Raw genomic sequence first — 25,519 nt, 5'->3', positions numbered from 1 at the left:
ATAGTCTGTACATGACATTCCTGAGACCCACAGGAAGTACAGACACAAACCTTCCTTTTTAATAAAATAAATTTGGAATCTTATTGGATTTATTTTGCTGGCTGAACATCCAACAGGACTCATCTGCTGGCACAATCTCAGAAAAAACACTGATGAGAGGAAGCTTCTTGAAAACAAAGTTAGAGAACGGACTCCAAGAAACAATCTCTCAGCTGCACCCAGGAATTAAACAGAAACCCAGCAAGGTATTTCTATAAAACAAATCAGATACTTTTTACTGTGTTCTCATCCAGCCTAATATTTATGAATGCTGCTTTTGCAAGAAGTTCATCGTTCTCAAACTGTTCTTCCAGTGGACAGATGCAAATGTCATAAATGCTCCATCGCCAGCCCTTGTGGTTGCTTTCCTTGCACAAACTGCAACAGTCTTGGAAATGTATATCTTGTTCACTTATTCACAAAAATCTTTGTCAGCATAAAGTAAGATTAAAAAATTGTGCTGATTTAAAGCAATAGCTAAATTATAACTTTTGTTATTAATAAAGTCACCAAAAGAAAAAAGAATACTTTGATTTCCATAAAAAAATTATGCTTCTAATTTGAAGTGTGTTTGACCAGTTTAAATTCAGAAGATTTACCAAAAACAACATGAGCTCTAATTTTCTGCTTACTTCAAATTCAACAAGGATTCTACCAGGGTTCAATGAAACATATTTTATTTTAATATACGGAAAATGTAGGCGTGAGTATCTGGTCTCAACTTTCTGCTACATTATCTCTTGGATCCAGCTATGACTCCATTATGTCTACTCATGATTCTTCCTATAAATATCACAGTAATTTTTCTTTTAATGACTTCTATTAATAAACTCCATGCAAGAACTAGTAAAAGGCAAAAGGCTTTAATTAAGTTATATTTGAGATTTCTCCAACATCCTCTCTGACTATGAAAAAAATGACATATCTTAAACTTGACCTTTGTATTTTCCCAAAGTCAATAGCTTTTCTAGTTAAGCTGCTAACTGCAGTTGCAGCATGGTTTCAAAAGCAATCCACTTACAATGTGAAAACTTTGTTCCACTCTGGATTGAGGTTCTTGTAAACAGTGTGTGTTTGAAGCATGTCGTTTCCCAGCTCTAATACACAGAAAGGATCACTTTTGCCTAGGAGAAGATCAGATAGGTTAAAAAAAAAAAAAAGGAGAGAGAGAAGAAAAATTAAGTGGAACTGTTCTGGTATTTAGCATGCAGGGTCTTTCTTTGCGGTAGGGCTGAGAAAGTGATTGGTCAAATAAAATTAGATTCATTAAGACAACTGCAAAGTGCTTCGTTCTGCTTTAATGGCTTGCTGAATAAACAGTATCTCTGATTCACCCCCAGTTCCAGAAACTCTAACACTTACCTTGTAATTCATTCAGGGGGCTTCATTCTAACACCTGAAATCTGAGACTTAAACTGAATCATCTCTAAATCTTTACAGCAAGAAAAATCTGTTCATGCTGACAATTACTCAGATGACATTATGAAAGCAGTACCATCATTCTGAGCCAGGGAATCATCAGTGCTGCAGTTACACTCTCTGTTTTATCCTCTCCTTAGGGCTTGTGGTCTCCTTCAGTTGATTACAGGATTAAGTATCCACACCATGAGAAAAGAAGCACGACAACGACTGAATCAGCAGCATTTCTTCAATTAGTTCCGTGTGAGCAAGTCCTTGAAGCCATGAAGACTCCACACCGTGTCACAGTTTAAACAGAACCCAACATCAAGTGGAGAATCCATGCATGAACCAGATATCACACTTACAGCAAACAAACAGAGGAAACCCCCACAAAACAACAAAAAAACCCAACCTCCTCTCAAAAGAAGGATCTCAACATGGAACCTATTATGGTGAGGACATGTTGGCTAATGTATTTTTTGATAGCTCACATTACATGAATCTGTAGCTTTCCCAACTTATTGCAGCTCAGCAGTTTCCATCATGAACACAGTGCCCCTTATCAGCACGTCTGGCTCAGTATCTGAATCTCATCTCCAGTGCTCATGTACAACTCAGCCACAGACATCCCAGCCTAACTTCTATGTAGGCAACTAAATATGTCAGCAATGCAGGGATTTAGACAGCAGACAAACAAGATATCTAAGCAAAAGTTGTCTTCTCCCTAATCCTTATTTTTGGTATTATTAATGCAGAGTTCTTAAGGGTCTTACTCTGAGAAGTTTAAAAACTAAACAGGAATGTTTTCAGTATGTAAACAGTGGGTATTAACTAGTCAATACTGGTAAAGTTTAAAGACCATGTGTATCACTGGAATCTATTTGTCTTCTCCTTTTCAGCTTACATGCCCATTCCCTGATAAGTGTGGAAAATGCATGTAGCCTTTCAGAGAAACTGCTTGAAATGCAAACTGGTATATGCCAAAAACAATCCCACTGTATAATTTGGTATTCTGAATGCTATTTTTTGGTCAGTGAGCAAATGCAGTGTTTGAGAAGAACTCTCATGCGTACACAGAAAACATCCAACAAAGCAGAAAAAGTCATTTCCACGTCAACAAAACTATTATCTAGGAACATAAAAGTATGGAAGGCTCAAATTGGGCTAGCTGTGGCTGAAGAGCTTCTACATGTATGATACAGCTGTGTGGAAACTAGCCTGACATTTATGAACAGTGAAATATGGATTTTCAAAACACTGTTCAAAACCAAAGCAGATACTCTGTGTTTTCTAATTGCTATTATTATAGCAGGCTGAAAACTTGCAATTAAAATCTATAATGCTGACACACAAGCAACTGACAACAGAAATCCCAATCACACCAAGATCCAATCTTTACTATGGGAATAAGGTATAAGGTGGCATTACACTCATCATCACGACTGGTCTGCAAAAGTTCATGGACATAAGATTATGGGACAGGACAGGGAGGGAACACTGCTCACACTGCTCCTCCATTAACCCTTAGAAATCTTTGTACCTCTGATTGTCTCTGTCATTTTCCCTTTATCAGATTTTTAGCTGGACTTTGAATTTACTTTTATCAATAACAATAAATCTGAGCAGTCTCCTTGGCAGTGCAGGAAATATGGCACTGCTCTAGGAGGGCTCTATTATGGAAGCCCATAATTGCTGCACTAATCATTTATGAATGGCTCAGAACAGATAATTAATCTTTATGTCTCTCATTTCACGATCAGAAATTATGCTATTTTTACCTAAAATGGCTGCATCCTTTTGCAATTTGGTGGGTCTATTACAGCATAATACTAGGATATTTTCAGCACTGCCATTGAAAAACAATTTGTCATTTGCTTCATGAATCAGGCTCAAAGCCTGGGTTATTTTGAATATAATGACAGACTGAGTAACCTTTTACTTAAGCAGAATTTCATTCTGTGCTATGCACAAGGAATGTGTGTCACATACTCCGTATGAAAAGTCTTTGAATTGCAGAATCAAGAACCTGCGTGTCTCTTCCAATGTTCATTATCCACCCACATGCTCCTGTTTAAGTACTGAGGGAAAGGGGGCCAAATCTATCACTGATGAAACTGCTTTAGCATCAGCAAAGTTTTCCAAAGGGTAAATAACCTTCCGGGCTCAGCTCTTTCCATGAACACTGGCTATATTAAAATCTCATATATTTGTAGATAGCCCCAGCCTTGCCATGTGCCAAAGGTTCTGCTTTGCTGTGCTACACTTATTAAATTAGTCAGTAAGGTGCAGTTACACTACTAATATATGGACATACACATTATGTCAATTTAGAAATGGGTTTGTTTGCAAGTTTCCTTTCATTATTGGCAGGTTTTCTGTTTGTTTTCAAATTAAGTTCTTCAGTTCCTCAAAGTACTGCTCTCTACACTACCCTTTTTCTTCCACTTCAGGATTAAGTAGTGAATTGAAAATAGCACTGACATAGTACCATGATTAATTGTAGGCTTTCTGCTTTGCTCCTTATTTTAGGAGCAACATTCTCTTATGTAACAATTCCCTCACAAATACGAGGGAATGGGGCAAGAGTGTTTTTTCTCTAGCATCTTTCCTGCCTTTATCAACAAGTTATCTTAAAAAAATGACTATGTCAGCAAATACACAACACACAATGCTGTGTCTGTGAATTATGAGCTGCTGCGAGATACAGAGGGGAATTAAAAGGTCTCCAGAATCCTGGAGAAGTTGCTAATAAAAATAATAATATCCAGGCAGTCACTACAGAGAAGTATCAATCCCCTAGACCTTCCCTGGAGGGACAATATAAAGTTGTGGTTTTAAAAGGTGTTAGTGTCCATTGCTGTCAGGACCAGTCACAAGTTGAGGTACAGCTGAGTAGAAAATCCATCCTTTTTGTGGAGTAAGAGCACCACAAGGGTCATTCCAAATTGAAGCCTCATATAAGCTGTGAGAGAAACCATCACACTCACACCCCCATTGCTGACAAGCTTTCTTTTTCAGGTGACAGCCTGCAGCATCACCCAAACCCACACACCCAGCACCATGTCAGACACCCCCAAAATCTTTCAGTTTTGCTCCAAACTCACAAGACACCTGATAAAAGATGGAGAGGCTTTGCTTTGCAGGTGCTTTGCAGGCACCATCACTTTATATTAACACTTATTTTACATATTCCTGCTGGAAAAAACACTTAGCATGATGTGCTGTTGTAAAGGTATCTGTCATATTGCTCAGATCTAAAGGGAAATGAAGACCTCCATCCACTGGACCTTCCCACATACTTTTGGCATTCAAAACCATTTGGTATCTCAGTTCCTCAAGGCAGATTTCACAGCTGGTGAAATGATGGGAAGATTTACTTTTCCTTGATCCACTGACAGTACTGCACAAAGTCTAACTATCACTTGCAATATATTATAGCATCATATGCTGCAAAATAGAAACAAAATACCTGAAAAATCTGCTGCCAACAGGTCCACTGCCTTTAAAACTTTGACTTGTAAGAAGCCAATGTCCTTTATGTCCCGAAAGGAATTCTTTATGCACTGCAAGGAGGAAAGTATAAAGATATATTTTGTCTGTAATTCAGTAAGAAACAGAAACTATTGAACTAATAAATAACTTATCACAGAATCAATTAGGTTGGAAATAAGCTCTGAGATCAAGTCCACCCATTAACACAACACTGCCAAGCCCACCACTAAACCACATCTACACATCTTCTAAATACCTCCAGTGCTGATGACTAAACCCCTTCCCTGGGCAGCCTGTTCCAATGCCTGACAACCATTTTGGTGAAGAAATGTTTCCTAATATCCAATCTGAACCTCTCCTGGCACACTGAGATACACTTATTCCTTCTTGGCCAGCTTTTGAGGACGTGGAAGCCATCATATAGTTTTATCTTCCAACAGTTGAAAGTCCAGAAAATAGCCTCTCCAAAGGAGGAAATGAAGCTAAGTATATTATGATCTCTTAATGATATTCAGTGTCTCATTCTGCATGATAATCTCTTAATACAATTCAAATTTGCAAAGAACAGCATTAGTTTAAAACTCAACAAATACAAACAGCCAAATTGCTTGGGTCTATCTGCTCTGCCCATCTCCTTGTCGTTCCAAATGTAATAACTCTACCACATAATAGTTTTCTTTGGTAGGAGACATATTATTATGACTGGAGAATTTATTTTTTTCCTGCGATTTTGGCTACTTTCAAAACTAAAGGAGAGAAAAAAAAAAACAAACAACAAAAAAGTAAACACAAACTCACATAACGCTGAGAAATCTGTTGCCGTTCGCTGGGGTCTCCCAAAGGACAGACACACAGATCAGAGATAGAAACTCCTGTGCATGGGGCAACAGCAATCAGCATCAGCAGGGACCCTGGATGTTTTTCCAGAGGCAGCTCTAGGCGATTGGTCTGCTTCATGGGCAGGGCAGTAATGTCAACTTGGCACCTAGAACAACATTGCCAAGGGTTAACAAGAAAAAGGAGATGGGGGGAAAAAAATTATGAAGCAACATTTATATTGATTTTAGTAGCAAGCAGGCATCAAAACTTATTGCTTGTTCAGGATGAAAAGAATGCAAAAAAAGTCCCAAAATTAAAAATGGGAAAACAGTTAGCCAATTTCTATCTCACTTACTGTCAAGTTTTGCTTTCTGGTCTGTCTACTGGGAAGGAGAGGTAAAAGGTATGGGCTGCAAGTACAGGAGGAAAACTTAACTCTGGCCTGCCTCACTTCCCCTCTAAAATCCCCCAGTGTTTTGTGATGGATTCGAAACACAATTTTATTTCACCTGGGGGAAAAGAAAAGAGGCAAACGCAAAATTTAAAACATTAGCCTAAAATAGATTAGTTTCTTTAAAGTCACATTCTCCATTTTATGCTACATTATACTGTATGCCCCAATCTCTTTTACAAGCCTTACTAGAGCTACATTTTCAGTGTACTATTTCCCAAAGGGAAGGATTGCCTTAAAAGTCCTCCCCCACCCCACTCCCTGCACATAATATGTATCATTAACCTGATACTTCCCCCAAAAATAAAAATAAGGACGATAAAGGAAAAACATTCATAAAGAGACAATAATAGAAGATGAGCATGGGCTAAAGCAGAGAGATCACCAGGCAGCCAGTTATACACGAAGGGAGCGGTTAAACACAACAAAAAGCCTAATCACTTGGCTCGGCTAAATGCCTTCTATTTAGAAGTCCAGTAAATGGAGTGGAACTTTTTTGAACCTCTGTGGGGCCTGGCTTTTAAGGACAGGCTGAACAAAAGTTACAGATGAAAAAGGGGAAAAAAAGAAAAAAAAGGAAAAAATTAGGAAGGAGGGAGTTCGTTGCCACATTGCAAGAGGAGTCACATTTCTCAAAGCGACGGCGAGCGGATGATGGAGAGCGAGAGCTTTTGCTCCGCTTAATGCCTGCCGACAAGTTTTTATTTAAACTAAACTTGTTAAGGTGTTGTCTTAATAGGCTAAAATTCCACAGGGCTCCCCCAGGTGGGTTTCTTCTGGGTAAATGGTGCATGTAGTGTTCCTGATTGATCCCATTCCAGTAGTAGAGCTGGAGCAGTTTATACCCATCTGCTATAAATTGCATGCTTTCCGCTTCTTAACAGCCTATTTTCTGTGAATGCTAAAGGGGGTGAAAAAAAAAATCTGAAAACATTTCAGGCTGAAAACCCAAGAAACAGTGTTATGAAGTAAAAGCCATTGCTCTGATGAGTTTGAAAGTCATCCAGTAGCACCGTGTATTAAAACATGACTCTTTAAGCTTCCTCTGACCACAATCAACAGGAATGACTTTGCCTTAAGTGTGCTCTTTGCTGTACACTCCACTGGATGTACAACAGGTTTCAAGTTTACTCTTATTAACTGCTTTCAAGTGCTTTGAAAGAGAAGGAAAATAAACCAGGCAGAGTACCAAGACGGCTCGGCGCGTAGGCTGCCTCTCAACACCATTTCCAAGTGTGAGAGGTTGCGTTTTAAACTCATTGCTACGCCTAGACTCCTCACAAAGATATGACAGGAAAAGTTACAGCAGAAAGGAAAACAAAACAACAACAAAGAGAGAGAAAAAGACCTTATTTTTATTTGAGAAAAAGACCTTATCACTTCCCCACTGGAGGTCAACGTCACCTTGGCTGCATTAACACCGTTGCACCTCAGACCGCAGCAGTTTCACTGAACTTTGGGTATCAGCACAAAAAGGGGAATGTATCATTATCTTGGGGTTTAGTTTTATTTTTTTTCAGATGAAGAAACTGAAGGAAGGAGAGGGGAAATCTCAAGGTCTCCCAGCTGGTCTGTGGTTCAGCTGGCAACAGAGGCCATGTCTCCCACGTCAGCATTTCATACACCACCCACTCAACACAGTCCACAACTGGGAAAAGCTGCAATTGTTTTTTATGTTAAAAACTTTCCATGGGATAAGAGAGAAAAGACAACTTGTTCAGAAAATGGTGCATCTCCTACCAATAGATAACCTCAGAAATCTCTCATATCTCGAAGGCAAAGTTAAATATAATTCTAGCTTGTTTTTGCATATTGGAATTGTTTCTCTTAGTAAAAGAATTTGAATAACCAAAGTTCAAAGAAAAGATGGAGTATAAGGATGTGGGGGTAGGAGGGATGCACATGTGGAGGGGAGAACAGCAGGAGATGGTGTATAAGCATTTCTTCCTCAAATCATGTCCAATTTCTGTGCAAACCAACTTCCTTAAAACATCTGTGTTCACTCAAGGTGAGAGAAAGCAAAATTCACTCTGTATTTTCTTATGAGGAACTGAAAAGAAAATCCACATTTGCACTTGCAAATGGCAAAAGGCTTAAGAAAAAAAAGAATCTATTTCATTTAGGTTATACAACATAATTGATCAGACTGAAAAGAATGCAGCTTGGTAAAACAATTAGACACTCAATTTACTATATAAATTCAGCAGTTTCCACACAAATGCCTCTACACTATTAAAACGAGTCTAATGATTTCCAAACTACCTCCCTCATCCTCCCGAAACAGAAACTATTCCTTTCCTTCTTTCTCAGCTTTCTATCTGCAAGACCTTATTAAAGATAATTATTTCAGAAGAAAGTGGTAAGAGACTATCATGATGGGCACAGAATAAAACTAATGGAGGTAATCTACTTTTTGCTTAAAGGTTGTCTGATCTGAATGCAAAGGGCGAAACTCTCAGATTATTTGTATTTTACGTGATGCAAATGATCTCCCAAGTTAAATTCTCAACACAGTAATACTATTTCAGAATAGAATAGCTCTGCTTGTGGTCATCTTACAAATTGAATTCAGGTATAATCTTTCACACACGTGGCTGTATGTAAGATCCGTAGGGGATGCAGTTATGTAAGTTGAGTGCATTGTGCACACAAATGTAGCACCTTTCTTTTTTTTAACCACGATTAATTAAATGCTTTCCTTCCTCCTCTTGATCAATATTGAGGTCTGCACCTCTACATTAACCCCTAGTCCTGTAGAGGATTACACCACAGCTTTAGTTTTCATTTAAAGCTATTCTTTTGACTTACAGCCCTCATCTGTAGCTACTTTTCCCCCCTTTTTTATTCATTTTGCAGAGAAATATTACTTGAGAACACTACACAGTACATTTGGGAATCAAATGTTAAAATTTCACTAAAAGGTGCTGAGCTTAGCCTCTTACTAGCCCCTGCACAATTCTTGAAAACCCTTCACAAAAGAGGTCAGAATCATTACCACAGGGTCCAGAAAGATGCATCTATGATTAATATTTGAAGAGGAATTTCAAATGCCACAGGTGTCAGGGAGACAATTAATAAGGTCTTATTCTGACTCATTCTACAGATAAGTTTTTGTTGTCTGATTCATCCCATAACCTGGTGAAATTTAAATTAAAGGTTTGGATACAGTCATAGTAGATTTCACTGCTCCATCCCAATAACAAGGTCTTTAAAATAAGGCTTGTTTCTTGTTGCAAAGACACAGTTTCCTGGAGGAATTCATCACAAAGATATTGGATGCACTCCAGTTTCAGAGCTCGTGGTCTTAAGTCTAGCAGCTTTTGTAAAATCTCTTCCTTGAGGTAAATATGTGAAGGAAAACCCTTCAGCATTCCGCAGCATCTCTTTTTTAAAACATATCCCTTAATGCAGAAACACTCTCTAAACCCCTGGCATAAACAATTTAACTCTGCCTGGACAAATTCTGCACACGTTAACACCTTTGTTTATTAATATACATTAACATCGTCTCCTGTTTATAGCATGCCTCTTATCCCAAAGGACGCAAAAAGCACTCAATAAACGTTACTAACAGTCCTGTGCAGACTAAATAAAGGGATTATTTCATCCAGCACCAAAATGCAGCCACTCCTTAGTGTCAGACCCTGCAGATGAACCACTCAAGGCTGCAGGATTTTAAGCAAGGAAGAGCAATTGGACCCAGCTGAAAATCTAAGGAGACTGCAGGTAGGTCGAATGTAATAATTTAGCTTGTGATGTGACCTGACAGTGAGGGTTTGTTTTGTGATAAAAGGGTGGCATGAAATGTTTCCTCACTAATTCAGCAGCAGACAAACACCCCAGGTGTTAGTGTTTAGCACCAGAGGTGCAAGGCATTCCTTATTCTACATGTTCCATAGTCTCCACAGACACTTCAGGTCCTATTCCAAGAACAATATTTTTACCTTGAAACCAAACTATGCCTGGGAGAACCCTGTTCCAGGGTTGTAAGGCATCCATCCTACATGAAATCCTGGGTCTTAAGGAATTCATAGGAGTCTTTAAGCCACAGAAGTTCTGCAGCCTGGATTAACAGATTTGACTCTGCTTTGAGCATCTCCAACTTCATTTGAATATTAAAAATATACATATAGTTAAAGGTCTAACCAATATAGTTCTAGGCTGAACAGGCTGGAGAGGAGCATAACGAATTCTAACTCTATTCACAAACTGACCACAAAATTATTAATTCAGATCCAGAAAATTTTGCCTTTTACTTAAAACCATGCAAATTATTTGAGGGCAGTTGGCTGTACTGGCATGTGCTATGACTGAATGTAACCCACAAATATTTTACTAAAGAATCTTTCTTACAATGATGTTGTGAAATCCAGAAATCTCAAAACTCAACTTGGAAATCATGGAGACAATAAACATGGCTCCTCATAATGCTGTTTTTCCAATAGAATCCTTTTCCAGATTAGACTGTATTTGAACTCTTCATAAAATATTATTTATTGGGTGTCAAAAGTTTCTACATAGTAAAAAAAAGACTTGTTATTATGCATTTGGTGTTTACCTATTCTTGCAATTGTTTTTCAAAAACTAGTATATTTTCTTTCCTGTTTTGATGCTAGAGCCAATTTACTGTGCTTAAGACAAGAAAAGCAAAATTTTTCTCTTCACACAGACATCAAAAATAACTTTCAACATAGAATCATAGAATTGTTTGGGTTGGAAGGGATCTTAAAGATCATCTTGTTCCAACCCCTGCCACAGGCTGGGGCACCTTCTTTTAGACGAGATTGCTCAGGGCCCCATCCAACCTGGTCTTGAACACTTCCAGGGATTTACCCTAGAAGATTTACCTTTACTTTAAGGTAAATCTGCCACACACAGACTTCACCAATACTTAACAGAATAAGCATTTTGCTGATAGTTTTTGCCACACTAAACATCACCTGCCAGAAACCAGTAGAAAAAAAAATAAAAAAGATGGGAAAAACCTAAGGAAGAATTTCTCTGGCATCAGGGAGACTGACCTGAGGCAAGCTGCAACCACTGCTTCATTTCTTAACTCTAAACAGAATATCAGAAGTAATGGAAGTAACTGTGAGAATGGAAGGAACAGATTCATCTTCAGCCACTTCTCCATGTGATGAGCAACAGCAGTCAGCCAGAAAGCATTTCCTGCTCTGCAAAACCACAAACATTTGTAGAGCCAAAGGGCATTGTTCTTCTCAGTGAATAGTTTCAAACTATTTGAATGCTTAAAGTAAGAGAATGTTCTTATGAGTTATTGTTACTCTTATTTAGTCAGCAAGTTGTGAAACCCTGGCCAGGTGAGAACAGCAAACAATTGCAGGCAGGATCCCAGCCCCCAAGAAATTTAGAGGTTGTGGCAATGATCCTGCAAGCAGATAAGCATGGGCAGACCCAACGGGGGCTCCAGAAGGTAAATGGTTCTTGATGCTGCTGCATGTACTCAACAGTGCAGATGGAGTTTGGGGAACATGACAATGCTGCAAGCCAAAAGAAGGAAGAAGGTAGAGTTACTAGTAGGAAAACAGCACTGTACAAACTGAGATAGAGTGGAATGGAATCATAGAATTGAGAAGATCTCAAGTTGGAAGGGACTCATAAGAATCATCAAGTTCTGATGTAAGAGCAGAAAACGTATTCTATTCCCTTTACAAAATTAAAGGTTGACTGCTATCTCACAAAAAGTTTCATCTGCCAATGTGGCATAAGACCAGTATTTGAGAATTTGAAGATATCACAGAATCACAGAATGGTTTGGGTCAGAAGGGGCCTTAAAGATCATCCCATTCCAACCCCCTGCCATGGGCAGGGACACCTTTCACTATCCCAGGTTGCTCCAAGCCCCGTCCAACCTGGCTTTGGACACTTCCAGGGATGGGGCAGCCACAGCTTCCCTGAGCAACCTGTTCCAGTGCCTTACAACTGTCACAGTGAAAAATTTGTTCCTAATATCTAATCTAAACCTACACTCTGTCAGTTTAAACCCACTCCCCCTTTTCCTGTCACTACATGTGTAAATAGTCTCTCCATTTTTCTCGTAGGCTCCCTACAGGTACTGGAATAATGCAGTGGGACAAGATCTGGCAGCAGTCAGGAGATGGATAAATCACCAGTGAGGCTACTCCCAAAAAATGATGCTTTAAACCAAATAAGCTTGTGCTGGAGTGTGGAGCCCCAAACCCACAGAGATCAGTCCTCTGTGGCAATGGGGGGGAGATTACCCAAATAAAGCAAACCCAGGTAGCAAGACCCATATGTAAACATTAGTTTATAAGAACTACAAGAACACAACATCAAAGTGCAAACAGAAAAAAAGGATACCAGTGTCTCAAAAGGAGCACAAAGATCCTTGGGCTATCACCATTAGGATCTGGAGCAATATCACCATACAAATACAGACAATCCTGCCTCTTTGATGCCATTGGCTCTCCAGAAACAGCTGCCACTGAGCTCCCACAATATTTTGGATTTTAGAGTCAGCTTCAGTGTCTCTGCATTCAGGTTGTGGCTAATCAATTATCCATTAACAGGTTTTAATAAACATAATGTAAATATAACCTGGACATGACCAGAATAAGGAGAAAAAAATATATTATGATGCTGGGAATAAAATAAATTGACCAGTTTAAAAAAAAAATCACATTATTTTTCATACTTACCCCACCCCACCCAAAAAAAAATCTAAGCCAAACCCAACTTACGTTCCCAAAAGCTCCTCGTGCTTTTTGTTATCCTTTCTCCGGACCTCAATGTCCAACATATCCTTCCTGTCAGAGAAGTAGTGAAAATCAAACTGTTCCCTCCACTGAGGATTTGCACTCTTACACAGTGTCTAGAAAACATGCAGTTATAATATTTACTTTTCTTAAACAGTACTTATTTCCACAGTAAAGTACATATCAATTCTTCTACAGAACAAGGCTGGATGTTAGAACATCAGTTACTAAGGTCTTTCCAACCAAAGGTCCCCAGCCCATCACACAGTCTCATCTTCCTAAATACTTTCTTTCCTCTCTCTCAATAAGAAATATGCAACTGTGATGTCAATGAATGGCTGGAGAAATTCTGAAATGCAGGATGGACCCACCAACTCCACTTCCCGCAGACTGTGGTCATCATCCAACATCACACACCAGAAGAAATCAAGAATAACCCTTTTGAGGAAAATCACCTGGAAACCAGTTTGAATGAATTAAGGAACCCAACCCAGTATTTTTCACCCTTTTGTGTAAGATACAGGCAAAGAAGGAGCAGATTTGGAATTTTTAATATCCAGTTAATTTGATATCTGTAAACTGTTCAGCGAGACTGCTCATGTGTTCAGGTTACTCCGAGTATTAACTGGATTGGGACTTAAATCACTTGCAGCTTGTGTCACACTACACTACCCACTGTCAACATCAGCATGGTCACTGGGAGAACAGGAGACAGGATTAGCTGGACAATGACTGAGATTTCTCCCACCTTGTCTGCTTTTCTGAACCATGAGAGATCATACTTTTTAATTTGAATAAACTCCAGGAAAGAACATGAAGTGCTGCCAATTTGAAGTCTTAGGGTGTAAAGGAACCAGCCCCCAACTTTTGCTGGACCCCAGACAGAAATTTTAAGTAATTAACTCACTACAGGCAACACTGTACTTGACTCCTCATTTTAAATATCTTAATTTTCTGTGACTGCAAACAGCCCATCCTTGCAGATTCACAACATGGGCTATGGACCATTACAGAGTAACACAAAAAGGGATAAGAACACGAATAACATACATTTATTCTAAACTAACTAACTCATTTGTTATTTTTCAAAACTACTTTTCCAAATAAAAAACATTGACCTTGGTCTGAGGTCTGATGTGGGGGACAGAGTGTAGGTTTCAGATGCGCCTACATCCGAACATTATGTTCTGTGAACTTACTCTGTACGTTTTGTACAGGAGGAGGTTTGTTTCCTCCTCCTCTGCACTTCCAGTTCATGACATGCAGAGCTCTTGCTTTCTCAACAGAATATTATTTTAATTACAGCCTCTCTCATTATTAGACACTGGAGGTGAAATGTATATCTTTGAGAACTCCATTCATTTTTTAGATTCCCATTAAACAGCACTGGATACAAGTTAACACAGCCTAGAGTAATAAAAATTAAAATCAAGACCATGGAGTATTCTGTCTGTTTGGGGTGAGGGGCTCCCACTATATGTAACACATTTTTCAAGAAAGGTGCTTTAAAAAAAGAGAAAAAATAATTCCCCTGCACTGGGAACCATTTCAGGTCTGCTTTTCCAGCAGATCTAACATTGTAAACCCAACTTCAGTAGTGGCAAAGAACAAAACACATGTGTGGTGTGTGTAGCTTCATTTCATATTGAGGTCAAACATCCATCAACATGATGAGTATGTTAAATGCACAAAACACAGATACACACAATATTCCTAACGTCCTCTTTCTCTATCAGCATGTAAAGCATATTAGTAAAACACTAATGTTTCTGATCTCGTCTCCTGGTTTTGATCTCACTTATATAAAAGGGTATCAAGAATAGTTCCATCTGAGGCAGCAACACCGGCAAAACACCAAGTGCCTTACTGGCTTCAGCAAACTTAAGAAAATCCTTAATACTTACCTTGCTCTTGTATCTTTGATCTCCCAGTTTGAGGAGAATAAAAATCTCTGCCAAGCCCCCTCCAGGCATGTTCTTCCCCTCCAAGAGTGTGATGGTGACCAGCCCGTTCCACAACTGGTTCTTGCGTAAAGACTCGGAGAGTCGCATGCTCCGCATGAAACTCGACTGAAAAGCAAGTCAGCCACAGAAAATGTTTACAGACCCAAACACATTTTTATGCTCAAGTTAAGTGTGATATGAAACCACCAGGAGTAAGGGAGGTACCATGCTTCCCTAAGAGTAAGTAGACAATGGAGAGCAGTAGGATGCTATGGATTTTCTGACTGTACTACGGCTGGCCTTGTGAAGGGATAGGGCTCAGCACCACAGTAAAATCAGCAGGGTTACCTTAAACCACCATGGAAGTCGACTTCAGCTAACCTGGCTGAGCTCTGGCAAGAGCAGACCTTGAGCGTTGAGAGCAATCTGTTACCTTGGCTCACGGAAAGACACAGGAGAGTGATGGGGAGATGGAACAGGGGAGAAACTAAAGTAAACTCTAAAAATGTCTCTAGCTACATCCATAAAACGCAGGTCTGTCCTTTCTGGGGAGACAACCCATGATCATAAAGCCTATGGCCAGGTGAAAGGCTGAACACGCATCTTCCACCTCCTCCATCACTCAACCGCCCGCCGTCTGCGTTAGCTCTTTGCCTCCTGCCTTTGCTGCTCCTGCTTCCAGAAACTGAGCCCACGAATCAAAAATACTGATGCCTGCTGAAAAAACACTGACACCACCAGGCTCTTTATCTGGAGTTATGGTTACCTGGTAGCCACATTTGTTACCTTCGCAGCTTCATCTTACACAGCACGGCTGTGCTAACAGTTTGCTAACTGGCAATATTTTATTGGACAGAGGATGATTAAATAGGCCTTTATTTGGGGGGAGTGAGCTGGAAACATTAAAACTCAAGGCTATACTTTTCTTCTCGCAGTAAAAATCCTGCCATATTTTATTCTCGTGAAGCAACTTTTAACTCGCCACACTTTGGAGCTTCAATCATGTCATATACAGGTGGGAGCAAGACGGAGGAGAAGATTTCACAAGTCACTTTAAAACAGGACGTGTTAGCTTTAAAAGCAAGTAAGAAATGTTGTTGCTAAATAAAACTATTGCAAAAGCACCTGATGTCTGAAGATTACTTTTTATGGATCAATTACCCGGCAACAAAATTCTTAAATCATAGGTGGTGAACTCACAAATTTTTTACTCACTTTTTACTGGTTAAAATACCAAACTCTGAATCCCACAGGCATATTAATATACTTCTATTTAAACACCCCGTTTGGTTTTCCTGGCGCAATGGGTAAAAATTCCTACCTTTAAAAAGAAAACGAGATTTTGATTCATAAATCCAGCTGCAATGTAATTTCTTTTCTCTCTTTTTTTTTTTAAAGTTCGTCTTTTGGGCCAAAGAGCTAAAGCATGACTGTTCCCATGGACATACTTCAAAGTCCCAGCAGATATATTCCTCCCTAAACACTGCAACTATTTCAAAATCCTTTTTATAAAAAAGGGAGTAACGTCCACAAGGGATCAAAGGGCATTCTACAGTCTGGCAATCGCCTTAGAAAAATGGCAGTGCTTCCATGAAATATGCCCTAAAATAATTTTGCAGCTTGGTATGTCCTAATTTCGAATTGGATGTTTATCTTGGAAAGGCTTCTATCTAACTTGTCCATAAAACAGCTCCACTTAGCTCTATGAGCCCTGTGAAAATGGAATCCAAAGCTGGCTATTAAGGGGGCCTGGAGATTGCTTCCATATGGCGTAACAGCATGGGAGTGGAGGGCTAAGGCCTACAGCAGGCGCTGCTTGGCTTGAGCTCCCCATCTATCCATGGACACTCATTGCATTACACCATAACATCTGGATTATTGCTTGTAATGTCCCTGGGAAATATCCACTTCCCATCAAAGCCTTTATCTATCTCGCTTGTACTTTGAACATTTTAGTATTTAACATAGTCATGTTTGATGTGATGTACTTGCTGCTTTAGGAGCAAGGATTTTCCCTCCCTGCCGCTCCTTCCTCAGAGGAGGAAGAGATATTTGATGTTAGTTCACAAAAAAAAAAAAAAGACAAAGTTTATTATCCACGTTACAATTTCTTTTAAAAACAAAGCATCCATCTCTCTTCAAAGCATCCAGGCTGAACACAAAAGACAGTTGTTATCACTCAGTTTTCAAATCAAACTTGGATTCTTTTTTTTATCCAGGCCAGTATTTTAGGGAGTCACTCAGCACTGGGGATCTTCCTACCCCAGTTCTGCAACACACATAACCCCAGCTTTGTAGTCAGTGGCTTGACAGTTCAAAGGACTGTTGGGAGGTACCCAAACCACCCTGGATTCCACACGGTCACAGGAAAAATCAGCACCTGCACTCGGTATTACTGGAACACATTGCAACGCATCAACCTTGACCTTCCAAAACAGGTGGCCCCAAGCAAACATCCTTGTGCACTCCTTTCTCAGATGGCTGTGCAGCTGTAAAGCTCTCTCTGCTCAGAACAGGGGCGTGTTGGTCTCCTGCTAACAGGGCCTGGAGGAGATCTAGCATCACTTGAGAGCATTCCAATGGATAGTGAAGCCAAGATGTTTGCAACTGGTTTGGGGCACAGCGCTGACCTGCAGCACCTCAACACAGGCTCCATAACTGCAGTCTGCTTCCCACCTCCCCCCAGGCCAGCCCTGCCACTGGCACAAACTTCTCTCCAAAGAGAGAACAGCAGAGCACTGGGGGGCTGCTTGCCTTACACCCCTGCGAGACACATCACATCAGGAATGCTCTGGATTTCCTGGACATGCCCAGGTTGCTCCCACAGAGTCTGCTCAGCAGGTCTGGCACGTTTCCTGTGCCTTGTAGCACCTATGCGCGTACCGAAGAGCCCCTCTGTGCAGGCTCTGTGGCCACCTCTCCAGCCTCCCCAGGTACTTGGCAGGCTGTTCCTCTGACCACCCTGATGGAAATCCTAGTGAAAGAGGCAGTGTCTCATATTCCACTCACAGTTTCTGGAAGGAAGCAGTCTGGGGAAACTCAGATGTGTGGTAGACCCACAGACCTGGGCCATCAATGAGTCAACTTTAGTGCCACCTAGGGAAGTCTGCACTATGGAAAATTTCTCCCAGGTGACAAGAAAATGATATTACATTATTTATTTTAGAAGTCTTACCTCCTCTCTGATACCCCACACCTACTCATTTCAAACTGATTTACACAGAGCTAATTGATTAAACTTCACAGCCTCCCTCTGAGCTGGCAAAACTATTGCAGAGCAGAGCACAGAGGAGTGCAGTGATTAGTCCAACAAAGTTACTCAGATGCAAAACAAGCACTGAAAAAAACACCCCAAACACCCTCCCTCCCTCCCTCCAGCCCCCACTACCCTAACCTGCCTTCACAATGAGACCAGAAAAATCAAAGCCCCTGTCTATACTGGCCAGAAAATGAGGACATAACTGCTTAATCAGAAGCAATTTCGAACTGTTTTATCTATTCAGCTCTTCCCTTTCCCTGTTACCTCCCAGGCTACGGACGCCTCCGCACTTGGGTGCTTCAGTTCCTCCCGCTGCTGATCCCGAGCCCTTTCCAGCTGTGCTCCCAGACTGGGTGCCAGGTCCTTCAGGCCTCTCCTGCTCTTTTTTCCTGTAAGCTCTCTGCACTCAGCCTGCTCACACTCTGGCTACATCCCAGACCAAAGTAAAGGTGCATTGCAGAGGTGCAGAAAAGTTGGCTGAAGCTAGGATCAGGCTATAGGGCTTGAAATCAGTAAACACATGCTTTATGATGGAAGTTGGCACATATCCTAAGCACAAAACATTGGACAAGCTTGCTTATTTCTTCCCCTCATCACTTCTAAAATCAAGGTAGCCTTGAGTCCAGAATTTGAGGGGTTGTCTCTAGCTAGTGCTCTGATTTGGGCTGGCTCCTGTGTGCAAATAACCACTAATACCATAAAGGTCACCTTTATGAGCAGTTCACTGCTGTAAAATGAATAACAACTGGAACTAAAAGCATCCCTCAGACAAGCCAGCCAGAAAACAAACAAACAACAAAAAAAACCCCAGTAAGAACAAAAATATCCAGAGATCTTTATTCTTAAAAACAAACTAGATCTTTTGAAGTCTAAGAGCCCATGTTTGTTGCAGATTTAGGGACTGTGCAACATCAGGTAAGTAATGAATAATCTTCTCTGAGGCAGAAGTATGGCCTGGTCATAAAGCAGGACCCTGCCACATGAGGACCAGAAAATTGCTCTTCTCCCTACTGCTTAGAAAGAGCATTTGCCCAGAAAACATCCCACATCTCTGAATAGAAAAATTAAAAATCAGTGCTCACATTACCATTTTCAGAATCTTGTTCCTGGTTTCAAAATGGAATTTAAGAGTTTCTCACATCAATTTTCCATTTTTTATTACTTTCTGGTTTAAAAAAAAAAGCTGGACAAGAATGAGCAGGTGGGCCATATTCTGCCTTCACAGAGTCAAATACAGGAGATGAACAAGAATGACAGAGCTTTGGAGGGGAAAGAACTGGCTCATTGACCCAGCTTCACAAAATCCTTTAGGAGTTCCAGTCTCCCTGATAACTCCATTTGTATATAATCTCCCTCCACAGGCACCCAGTAAATCCCCTCTGGTGCATCAGGGCTGCTTTCAAATCTGTCTCTCTTCCTGACACACACATACATGCCCCAAGTTCAAACTTGTTTTTGAAGCAATAAAGAGATGCAGAAAAATTGTACATTTAAATGACACGTCGAGGTGGCCAAGTGTGAAGTGAGCCCATCTCTCCCATCTTTCATTTAAAAGGATGAGACAGGACAACAGAAAGTCTGCTGCAATCCCTGTGAAGAGGTCAACGTCAAAACTGGGCCACGTAATTTGCCATTTGAGAAAACAACAACACACAAATAGGAGGACTCTTTGGACCTCTCCTCATTAGGCAGAGAAACCATTTTGCAGAGGCAATCTCCCCTTGGGAAAGAGGAGAGGGCAGCGAGAAAGGCAAGTGAACCAACACGAGATTGCCGCCACGACGCGTGACCTGTGGCAACAGAGTCCCTCCGCTCCACGAGGCGCTTGGAGAGCTTGGCTGCCCACAGGGTATTGTGGGAGAAAGCCAAACACAATGAGGCAGACAAAAATGAAACCTAACAGCCCACACAAAAAAAAAAAAAAAAAAAAAAAGAGGAGAGCGAGGGATTTTCCCCTGCGATGAGACGCTGAGGAGCACTTGGGTCCGGTCAGCCTTTCAGCCAATTTATTCAATCAGCTTAGGCTATCAAGGTGGCAATTCTGTCGCTTTTGTTTCAGGACTGGACTGCTGCGGGTCAATCCACCCCAAGCAAACCTGCTTATTTGCTTCACGGATGTTCAACACTTTAAGGTTATTCAGCTGTACAAATGCTGGAAATAGCGTGCGGGGCACTCAGGGTGAGACTCAAGCCACCCGGGACAAACAAGGCTACTGAGCATTAGCATGTTGGGTTCCAGCAGAGAGATCAACCAGCTCCCTCTGAGCCCCAGAAAGGAAAACAGAAAAGAGGGGAGAGCTTGCCAATACACAGATATGAGTGAATATATGAATACTGCCTAATACTATCCTCTTTCCTTTTCAATGTCACCCTTCATGAGGAAAAGAAGAAAGCCTCACTCTTGGGAACAACTCCCACAGAAGACAGTGCTGCTCTTGGCTCCCATGAAAAATGAAGGATCTGGATGTGATGCCCATGTCTTGGGAGTCCTCCCAAATATGCAATGATTCCCTTCTAGCAGCAATGAAAAATATACACTGTGTAATCAACAGAGAGCTAAATCATCCAGTTCAACAGCTCTTGCTCCAAAGTGATTTAAAAGACAATATTCAGTTGCCAAAATCCTTCCTGCATATTACATATGCAGACCATGAGGCTACTGGAGCTGGACTGGACATCTTGTACTGCCACTGTTTTTGTTGATGTCTGAAATGCAGCTTTTTCTTAAAACAGCAAGGGAGCTCAGAGAACACACACACGAAGAGTACACAATATCCACAAGAGCCCACATGAACCTCTTTGCCAGTCTGACATGGAGTTGCAACAGGTATTGATGCCATCAACATTTGGGGTGAATTTGGGAAGTCAGCAAGAATCCTGTGATTAATGTGAAAAGACTCATTTAGGACACTGATGTGCCAAATGTGCACTAAAATAACATAAAATAGTCAAATTAGAGGATAATCAGATTTCTTTCATGTAGGCAATACAGATTAAAAAACAGCTGTGAAAGTTATATTCATTTGTCCATCCCTAAAATAAGTCATTTTCCCTGTATTTATAGAAGGAGAAAATCTAAATATTACAATTGAGGTCAGCTGTAGTTCAGCACACAAAAAAACCCCAAAATCCCATGAAAACTATTTCAAACAGAAAACTTTTATTTGCCCAAACCTGCAGAGATAAAATTTAGATCTGTCTCAGTTCAGCTGCTCAAATGGAAAGTATACTGTGTTTTTGTCCTGCAACACCCAACCAGAGTCAGCTCAGGAGCCAAAAAAGAGACAAGTCTGTGTATCCATTACAGAGTTCTCTCCATTTCCCCGGCCTCCCTTATTCCTGTATCTTTATCTCGTCCAGCAACATTGTTTTCTACCCCATCATACTCTCTGGCTATTCTTCCATAACCTCTTGTGCCTTCCCTAGACACCTATATTCCCCATGCACACAATTTTTCTTCCTAGCCTTTATGTTCTGCCACAAACTGCTAGTACTGCTTCCACAGACCAGAGTTTCCTAACTAAAGATGGTTATTGATGTACAGTACTAGTGTTTTAGTGCAGTAGCAGAATCAATAAACTAGGAAATACTGCTTTGTCAGATTTTTCCTGTGCATGCTGGGAAATATTTTTTACTGCCTTTGGATGGTCACAGAGGTTTTCTTTAGAGATCACACTGGAGCATGAACTGTGTCTTCCCTAGGAAGAGCTGAAGCTCTCCTACCCTCTAGTGACTGGAACAGAATAGAGCACAGGGTTGAAGCTTTTTTCCTTTTAAACAGTACTTTTATGTCTCCCAAATCAGTATCACGCCTCAGCATTTCTTAATTTTATTTTCAAAGATGTTAAGGGACAAGCCAGAGTCTTGAGAGCTGAAGACTGACAGCTAAAGATTCAAAAACATGTATGTAAAAAAAAAAATTATTCAAAATGCAATGAGATATTGCATATGACCAAGGAAGAAAAAAACTTCGAGTGACAGCAATCAAGACAGAATTTGGCTATTCTGGAGAAAAAAGACCAGAGTTTAAAAACCTGACTCCCTTCCCCAGGTCCCAAAGCCAACCAGCGTCCAAAGACAGCTGTGTGAGAAACAGGGAGACCGAGCGACACTGACTGAATGAGGGCACAGTAATTTCCAGAGTTCCAGTTAAAAACTAAGTGCTGAGCTCTTCAATTATTCCATCACTTTCTATCATGTGGCATTCAGGGAGCTCTGGCAGCTCTCTGCTCCAAGCACTGCGATATCCCTGGAATCAGGGCTCCAAGGGCTGTACTTTGCACTACTTCTATTGACAAAAATATCCTTGCTGGCACAATACCTGAAATGGTTGGCTTCTCTACACAGCACACCACAGTTGTAATGAATAAAACAAGAGGAGGTTAATTATTCAATTTATTTAGGCACAAACCGATAGTTATACAGGAAAAATATCAAGATGCATGTGTTCTCATAAGAGCCAAATTCTGCTTTTCAGGAAGTGAGACTGTACAGCTCTCAAGCTGGCTACTGGGGCTTGCAGTTTCTATATTATTATTTACTCAATAGCAAATTAAAGCTTTACAGAACAAATAAAAAGCCACAGTCTGTTTCCTGAACAAGTCAAAATCTAATGTAAAAGTGATACGGGAATATAAAAGTAATGGAAGCCTGCAGAGATACTACAGGAGACTGAGGGAAGCAAGTTATGTAGATACATGGGAACACACAAACCTTGGAAATCCTGTTACAATGGAGGTAATGAAAACTCCCTGCTCTGTCTCCATCCCAAGAACAAAAGGAATTTCAAAACCCACAGGGGCAACTAGAAGAAATACGGCCTCACAAAATTCCTCCTGTGGCAAGAGGCAACCCTAACGATAAACTGGGATCCGGGAGACCCACATTCAAATCCAGTACCAACCACCGGCCACGTTTCGGGTGTCCTTAACTACTCAAATCCTCCACAGCTCGTTTTTTTTGGTTGAATTTACACCCATTTCCTTAGTACAGACAGACTTTTTTCTCTTTCTACAGCTCTTTGCTGAATGGGGTCTTATTCTCTAAACACTACCATCGTACCTACAATTAGAAAACAGATGCAATTTCTCATCAAAATGAAAAGAAAATCAAAAAAGCAAAAGGGTATCACAGCCCTCACATTATGACAGGTTGCATCTATACTTCAGAGTTTTCCTTTGTTTACCCTCTTTGTTTCAGAGGAGGGCACAGATTTTGAGAGGGGACTTTTATTTTAAGTGAAAAAAATATGGATTACCTTGGATGAAGTTCGTTTCTTCCGACTTGACCATCTCTGTTCATGAGTCCCCATTATTGAATCAAAGAGAATCCAGGGAAAGGAAACAGAGAAGGAGTAAAGTGGAGAAAGTGTTTAGTAAAATAATTAAAACAACAGCTTGTCAAATGAGTTAGAAAAGCTTATTACAAAACAGGAGACTGGATCTACAACTGCATTTCCATCTACCTTCCCTCCCTCATGGAACGTAACAGTCAACAAACACAATACCTGCATTGCACCAAAATAAAGAGGAAATGAAAAAAAGTAATTGAGAATAAAAAGTGGAGGGACCCAGAGCCATTAGTAAGAAACATGGCTTATACTTTTGGTGCCATCTGGTTCTACGGTAAGCTAATTTAAAAAGGAAAAAAAAGTCATCTTCTTGTTAAGTGCTAATATGGACAGAGCCATTTGACTTTTCTGATTCCATTGGAAATGGCTGAGAAATCTGCATTTGAAATATGAGGGCTTAAAACATTGTCCTTAAAAAAAATTACAGTGTGCATCAGCTCATCTATTGTCTGCACTCTGAATGTTAACTAAGCACCCAAGAGTACCAAAAGCTGCTGTTTAAACCAATACATTTTTTGTTTCTATGGCTAAGTCCAATTTAGCCCAGGTATTCCTAAAAATCCCAGAATTCCTTAGGCTCTTCTGGCTACATTTTTTTTTTTTTGCTATAGTAACTTTATGTCTTTGCTTCACCCCTTCCTGCAACCCAGTGCCATGTGCCAGCAATGCTCTCTTGTACAAGTTAGAGGGGAATTCACATTTCAGATCAAAGCCACCTCATATATAATACAGATATATAAATATAACAGTGTTTAAAATATTGTCATTAAGCCTTTAAATTATCACATAGTGAGGTTAAAATAACTCTATGATTATCTTATTATTAATTAAGAATTTACAATTCTCAAGAAAGCAACTATTTGAAAAATAAATAATGAATCGCAGATATTCCACATTAGCTTTTTCTGATTTTGCTTTTGAAACATTTACATTTCTATAAATAATCCCATTCAGGCTGGAGTTCCATACCTATAATTCAATAATGTGCTGTAAACAGTAACTTTCATACTAGATTATGCAGCAAACTCGTAGGAATATTTTCTCTTAACATATGCATTACATATATATTTAAAACCAGCTCTGTTTCTTAAGACAGTTCAGGTAAATGCCTAATCTTGGCTTTTCCCCACCCCTTGCTTGCCAGGAGCAGGATTAGTTCACCAGCATTTGTATGCTTCACACTCTGTATAAAACACTCGAAGGAATCTTAAAAGACAAAACAAAAGCAAAAAAACCCAAACATATAGGATCTCAAATTTAAAAGCTATCAGCTTCAGTTATGGTGTCCCAATCTCTGCCCAGGCTCTTCTGGGTTTCTTGCATCACCAAATGCACCATGTTTCAGCATAAGGAGCCAAGTTCAATTGAACTCAGTGAAGAAACTGCCACGGGGAAATCAGGGTTTTTACGAGCAATGTCCTCCTCTCATCCAGTGTCCTCCTCTGCAGGACTGGGGCAGTTTAAGTCTTAACATCAAAGCTCAGCTTTTAGGTTTCATGTGGATAAATTTTTTCACTGTTGTTAAAAAAAAAAAAAAAAAGAAATATAGTAACTTTTCTTCAACCTGCCCATTGCAGTGGTGGACACACTGCAGTACACGGAGAGCACTGTCACAGTGCATGTCACAGCTACGAGACAGAAGCATCCAGCTACAAATGTCTACACAACTTTAACCCAGATAAATATGGGGATTTTTTCAAAGTTATGATCTACCTCGATTTCAATATTGAGTCTCAGAGGATGAAAATAAAGGTGGCATTTCCCAGTAAATCAGATTATGCCAGGTCTTCTTTTCTCTCCCCTACAAATTTCAGCTATAAATTTGATTTCCTAAGCCACTTACATTTCTCTTGAAGTCTCCTTGCTTGACTGCTAGACTCAAGTCTAATACAATCACTCCCATGTCATCTTCTAAACTGTTGGGATCTTCCAGTTTTAAAATCTGTTCAGTAGTTCTATGAGCAAAAAAAGAAAAAGAAAAAAAAAACGTGCATTTATTGACTGCAGTTAACTCGAGTTGATTATTAA

At 40.2% G+C, this 25,519-nt stretch overlaps 1 protein-coding gene across 2 annotated transcripts in view; it reads right to left on the bottom strand.

Annotated features, from left to right (window-relative positions):
* The window catches only part of MCTP2 (multiple C2 and transmembrane domain containing 2), a 119,114-nt gene that overhangs the window by 57,877 nt on the left and 35,718 nt on the right, over positions 1-25,519 (bottom strand). Inside the window, exons 8-14 of one of the 2 annotated variants that reach the window (XM_027688633.1) lie at positions 25,335-25,446; positions 23,399-23,434; positions 14,844-15,008; positions 12,925-13,055; positions 5,731-5,917; positions 4,910-5,003; positions 1,061-1,163 (exon numbers count right to left, since the gene is read on the bottom strand). In XM_027688633.1, coding sequence (XP_027544434.1) covers positions 1,061-1,163; positions 4,910-5,003; positions 5,731-5,917; positions 12,925-13,055; positions 14,844-15,008; positions 23,399-23,434; positions 25,335-25,446 — 828 coding nt within the window. Of the gene's footprint in view, positions 1-1,060; positions 1,164-4,909; positions 5,004-5,730; positions 5,918-12,924; positions 13,056-14,843; positions 15,009-23,398; positions 23,435-25,334; positions 25,447-25,519 lie in introns of those variants that run through there. The other variant, XM_027688634.1, reaches the window with a different exon arrangement.

The sequence above is a fragment of the Neopelma chrysocephalum genome, unplaced genomic scaffold (genome assembly GCF_003984885.1).
Source record: "Neopelma chrysocephalum unplaced genomic scaffold, ASM398488v2 Primary Assembly neopelma1_75, whole genome shotgun sequence".
Classification (NCBI taxonomy): domain Eukaryota; kingdom Metazoa; phylum Chordata; class Aves; order Passeriformes; family Pipridae; genus Neopelma; species Neopelma chrysocephalum.
The sequence above is the reverse complement of the archived record's forward strand: the minus strand, read 5'-3'. Positions and strand labels throughout refer to the sequence as shown.